This window comes from Patiria miniata, unplaced genomic scaffold (assembly GCF_015706575.1).
Source record: "Patiria miniata isolate m_02_andy unplaced genomic scaffold, ASM1570657v1 HiC_scaffold_10, whole genome shotgun sequence".
NCBI lineage: Eukaryota > Metazoa > Echinodermata > Asteroidea > Valvatida > Asterinidae > Patiria > Patiria miniata.
Genome location: NW_024037048.1, coordinates 5,847,757 through 5,853,756, shown reverse-complemented (window position 1 = coordinate 5,853,756; position 6,000 = coordinate 5,847,757). Strand labels below are relative to the sequence as shown.

The 6,000-nt window shown below is 39.3% G+C and overlaps 1 protein-coding gene across 1 annotated transcript in view; it reads right to left on the bottom strand.

Moving 5' to 3' along the window:
* Positions 1 to 824: 824 nt before the first annotated feature.
* The window catches only part of LOC119736266 (peroxisome assembly factor 2-like), a 55,477-nt gene continuing 50,301 nt past the window's right edge, over positions 825 to 6,000 (bottom strand). Inside the window, exons 15-17 of the mRNA XM_038210311.1 lie at positions 5,305 to 5,382; positions 3,272 to 3,411; positions 825 to 1,693 (exon numbers count right to left, since the gene is read on the bottom strand). Of these exons, the coding sequence (XP_038066239.1) occupies positions 1,554 to 1,693; positions 3,272 to 3,411; positions 5,305 to 5,382 (358 nt within the window). The 3' untranslated portion in view covers positions 825 to 1,553. The remainder of the gene's footprint in view (positions 1,694 to 3,271; positions 3,412 to 5,304; positions 5,383 to 6,000) is intronic.

The following is a 6,000-nucleotide window of genomic DNA, read 5'->3' as shown; positions in this document are numbered from 1 at the left end:
AAACGTTTCCATGGACATTATTTTCAATTCAGACTACTGGAAATGCTGATTGGTTAATTAAAGTCAAATTTTCAAACCATAATCAAAATAAATACGACACAATGCAACATGACCCGATTTCATTGAGTTGCTCAGCCAAAATTTCTGCCCGCAATGTTATATTCTTCAAATTAAAAGGAGAGGAACGGTTAAAGCAATATACATCTCTTAAAATTTTGGCTGATAATTAACCTTTTTTTTTTTTTACATCAACTTCAATGCTCTAGAGGTACAAGTGCCTTGAAGGTCCATGAAATTAGTGCTTTAAGATTCCTTCCCTCGTCAAAATCTTCAGAAGTCCATTGTTTCAGGGAGGCTTTTGCTAGCCATAAATGTTCTGTGCTTAGCAAATATTTGTGCTTACATGTAGGAGTCATCTTAACCATAATATAGGCCCGTTGTATGAAGTACAGGGTGGTTAAAAAAAAATGACACCCACATTTGACAGCAATTTTCACCTACTTAAAAAACTTCCCACTTTTAAAAAAACTTCCCACCAAAATATATTTTGCCCTAATATCTTTTACAGAAGCTGTTCAATTATTCATGTCAGTGTTAAGATCATCTACTCAATGAGCTGTCGGCTTAAGTTCATTGTTGCATAACATTACATAACATTACAATCAAATGTCATGCACTTTCAAATAAAGCTCCGATAGCTGAGCTCAGTCAAGTGAAGGGAATATACCTCCGTGGACAAACAGGTTTCGCACATGAAATGTTCAAATTAGAGTAGCTCAACGAAAAATGTGCAAATGCAATTATTTTTTCGTCACATTTGCTTAAAGGCCAGTACTTTAATAGAAACTAATCGACAGTTAAAAATAATTTTTAAAAATAGGTGAAAATTGCTGTCAAATGTGGGTGTCCTTTTTTTTTAACCACCCTGTATTTGCTGCAAAATTCTGAGCAACTTCCCCAGAATCCTTCCTCAGTGAAGTTATCATACAATTGGTCAACACTACTGATAACCGCAAGATTCAATATTCCGATATTTAATGAGATGATGCCATAGCAGTTCTATGAAACTGCCATAGGCCAATCAGCCTGGGGGTTTGGTCGGTATCAAATGAGGGGAATAATGATCATTGTGATTTTTGGCAAGGTATGCACCCCTGTAGTTGGAAAATATGTGATAGCACTGCAGCGGTAGCAGCTGTTTGGGTGCTATCACTTTTAAAAAATGGCAGCCAAAACATGCTTGTTACCACATATAATTAATCTGGCAACAAGCATATTGCCGGCCATTTTGAAGGGAAAAAACACCCAAGAAACTGTCACCCTCACACTGCAAAGCTATCACACATTTTCCAACTCTAGATGTGCATACCTTGCCAAAAATCGCTACAAGCATATTGCTCCTTTCGATCATTTGATACCGGTGGCCCAATTTTTTGACCAAAGCTGATAGCCTACCAAGGGTCCAAAAGTCCACTTGAGTTGCTACACATGTATTTATGTCAGGCCATCATGCGCAGGCATTCTGTTTTCCTTTTTGTTTTGGTACCAGAACGTTAGAATCCCCTGCTAATTTGGGCCTGCAGCTGCTGATAATGCAGGAGCTCCTGCTCCGAGACTGAAGGAACGAGTGATTCCAACGCCGAGAAAAAATCTTGCTCTTCAACCACCACGCTGGTTTCGTCGGAAGAGTCTCCTGTAACAATCAAACCCAATTTGACAAAAGGGTCACATTATCTCTTGAATATTTCTCTTAATGAAAACAGTACAGTTAAATTGAAATTTGTCGTAAACTAAAGACAGTATAAATTTTATGTAAGTGCATGTGCAAGACTTGCAAGACATAGCCTGACACATTAGCATTAACAATACTAGGACCACAAATTCTGAAAAATAATTCATCTTTTTTTAAACTAGATATGAAGCATAAGTTACATTGAGCACTGTAAAATGTTTGTCCTGATTAGGCTCCACAACCTCCGGCTTCTGTGTCACTAACGTCGCTCACTTGTGCAATGGGTGTGGAAGAGCTTGCGATCAACATTGTTTTTCAGGGGACGCTTTTTTTTGTATGGTGGATGCATGTGATCAGCAGGAGTGAAAGTTGGGTTATGGTCCGATATAGCTGATCTGCTCCAGGCCAATCAGTTGAATCCAAAACAATCGTGCAGCTGGCCCACGCTGGCCACTGTATTTGTTTCACAATGTTCCTGTTCCTCGCGCTACATTCATCCATTTGATTTGTACCATAATTCCAAGTGTAATGTATTGGATTGTACCGTCACTTAAACATCCATGTTACACTCTTTTTTTCCTCTTTCTGTGGAAATTTTGGAGATTATTTTATCCTGTATATAGCCACCCTTGACCCTCACAACTTCAGAAATTCTCCACACAAAATTGAATCCCAACCATTCAGAAGGACAACTCCATATACTACTCTTGTATCACTAGCTTAACACCTTCGTTTCCCCTAAATATCTAAAAGTACCGGTAAATTACCCTTATTTAACTGTTCTCTTTCCTGCTTTGTAAATCCCAACATTAACAGATACCCGATGTATATTGGCTACTTTACTTTGTACTAAGTAATTATAAGCGCTCAAATGTAGATGAATCCCAACTACATGCAAACTGGCAAATCAAGGGAAAAACAACATGCTTATGAATAGTTAATGTGTTAATGGGGTACCGCTGCTATGCACATCGGATTCGAACCAGCCAACCGATCCCGTTAGCTCGGTGGTCGAGTGGTAAGACATCTGCACTAGAAAGCAGGAGGTCGTGGGTTCGAGTCCCACCCGAGTGATTTTTTCCAACTTTCACTCGGGAGGTACCATAACACACTGAGTATACAGTGTTTATACGGCGGTGAAGGGCAAAACCTAATTTGATTTACATCACCCGACGTAAAAATTCCATCTTATGAACAACATGCTTGTTTTCATTTTTTCCGGAAGATATTTAAAAAGAAACGTCATGCAAACAAAGCAGGGATGCCAGTGGGTTTTTGCTCCAGGGCCTCAAAAATCCAAAGCCTCAATGCCGCCCCTGGTTCCATGTTAAGAACCAATCCAAGCACACCATTACCATACACTCAAAGAGGCCCCCTTCAATGGCGAAAATATTGTGCCGGCTATTGTCTGGATAAACCGTCATGAGGCAGTTGCTTTGTACAATAGCTAGCACAATGCTTTCATCACTGCAATTAAGGGGCCACTGAACTACAGTGACAGCTTGCTTGGATTGGTATGTACCACTACCAATTACTAACCTGACTGAAGCTGGTCAATTTTCCGTTTGACGGCATTCAACATGGCGTCCGAGCACAAGGCGTAGAAGTCGGCGCCGGTCATTGTCAAGGGGCAGTTCTCAGCAATCAACTCCAGTGTGATGTCCGCCGAAAGAGTGAACCTGAAACAGCAAGTGAAGGAATTAACAAATAAATTCCACACAGCACAAGTACTGTGGTTGTCTGCCTGTAGGACAAGGGACAAGGGATGTTCTTCAGTTGTCAAGTCATCAAAAGTCATCACAAGTCAATCACTTGTCACAAAGTCTCAAGTCAAGCATTGGCTTTTCAAATTACATGTGGCAAAGGCATCTGTCATTCTTTCAACCCCTTTTACATGTGACCTGAATTGTGGTTTGATGCGTGGTTGACTTGTGACTGAGGCAGTTACAGCTCTGACTTTCTTTGCCTTCACAATCAATTCACAATACAGTGCACCATCAACAAGTGTTTGTCCTGATATCATTTCTTGTCCCTCAACGTCTACCTGAGGTACCACACAAACACAAACTTGAAGACTTGTTACAAAAATACTTCAGCTACAGAATAATTTTTTTTATTCCCACAAAACCTGCGAAGTCCTTATATTGCAAATAAATACTGTTTTGCAATGTCTCCAGAGGTGATGTTGGCTTTTTCCCATGATGCACTTGGGTAAAGCAGGATTTGCGGCACCAATGGCAATATTTCTGTACTGATCACTCATACTGCAGGTACATGTTGTACATTGTATTTCAAGCAGGGAGAGGAAAGAACAGCCAATACCTTGTGCAAACTCTTTTAATGTATTAACATTGTTCAACCTATTAGCACTTAAATAACATTGTACATTGTATTACATTGTATTTATTACTATGAATTTAACCCATGAAACTATTATACATGTAGTCTTGGATGGTTTAGGTTTAGGGCAATTTAGGGGTAGAATCATTTGCTTTTTGTGGGTTTGTTTTGGTTTGAAACAACAAATTGCTCTAAATCTTAAGTAGGGTGAAACATATCTGTGGAAGATATTTAGCTCAGTAGCAATTATACATTTCGAGAAAACAGAAAAACCACATTGGGAATTCCATGGCCAAGGTATGCAACAAACAAAATGTGCCAGCGGGCACACTATTTTTAAAAACCACATTCGATGCCTGTTTTCTTCTGAAAAGTTACCATGTCAGGCAAAATATCTTCACAGGATATTTGGTTCCATTCTCTATCTTCACTCCGAGCAAGGTTTTTCTCATCAAATGAGTAGGTCCGTTTCCTACATGAACATGCCTTTAAGGAGTAACAGGCAGGGCAGGGCAGGGCCTAATGGGTGAATTTCACCAAGTACAAATGTCTACTAAACCAAGCAAATTTCATCAGTGATGCATCATTTTTGATCCATTCTCAATAGATTAGCAAGTGGAAAAGCACCTTCATTTCAGAGGAGCACACTTGGCGGTTGTTGCTTCATATGTGGGAGGAATATCCCACGCACTGCATTCTACGGGCCTCATCAAAGCCAAGAAAACAGCAATTAAACAACCTCACATTTAATTTGGGGGGCTTAAGGCCAAAAAAAAAAAATATTCGGTCTCTGGTCAGACCAAAGTTCCGGAATTGACGCGGCGACGCGGCTTTTTTTTCTTTTCTTCAAGCTTGGATTGTACAGACAAGGTGGGGTACTATTTTGCTTTTTTGGTGTCCTCATGTACATTGGTGTCCTCCATAATTTGCCTTGGTGCTTTCGATCATTTGCCTTGGTGCAATTTCCTGTTCCTTGGTGCTCTTTGGTAAAAAAATTGAGGAGGTGCGGCAATAGTAGAGGGCGCTGTTGGAGCTACCGCGGAACATTTTGGAGAAAAAAAAAGATTGACACGCATGATTAAAATCGACGCGCGCGCTGACCAGAGACCGATTTTTTTTTTTTTTTGCCTAACATAAACAGTCCTCGAATGTCTGACACTGATCTAAATTCAAAGGTGATGTGAATAAAATGAATCTAAACAAGCATGTAAATGTATCCAAAATCTACTCACTTTCTTGTCAGGGCTCGGATTATTTTGACCTGGGAGCTGCGATCTTGGCTCACTCCCAAGTATAACAGCTTGTCAAATCTGCAGGGTAAATAGAAGCAATAGGAAAAAATAACAACCTGTGATGGCAGATAAAACATGGCAAAACTAAAGAAAAACATTTAAGGAAAAGAAAAAAGAAAACAATCAAAATTGAAGCCTGTTGCTAAATGTTTTTTTCAGGCAACCATAACTTAAACCAATGGGTATATAGGGATAAAACAAAGTTTGAAACTGAACATTCTTCATTCATTTTTTTTTTTTTTCCCCCATTCATTTACTCATTTTCGGTTTATTTTAATATTCAGATAGAATAAAGAACCCATAAATATATAATACAAATCTTAGGCGGTATTAGTTCTGCCTACTGACACACAACATAAACAACAGTGAAAATAACATATACGCAGTGATAGCTCAACGTGGTGGGCGAGGGTAAATCCTTGCAGTAATTGGTTTTATATCTGCTTACGCACCCCAGGGATTATGTGATTGATACTGTACCAGCAAAGTGTAATATAACAACAACAATTATAACTCCTTGCGTACAGATTTTGTCTTGCTTAGCTGAGAGCATGTCACATGGTATTCATTATATAACCGACATACAGATCCCTGTCATTTGATTGGTGGAACTCACATCACATGACATTCGTTATT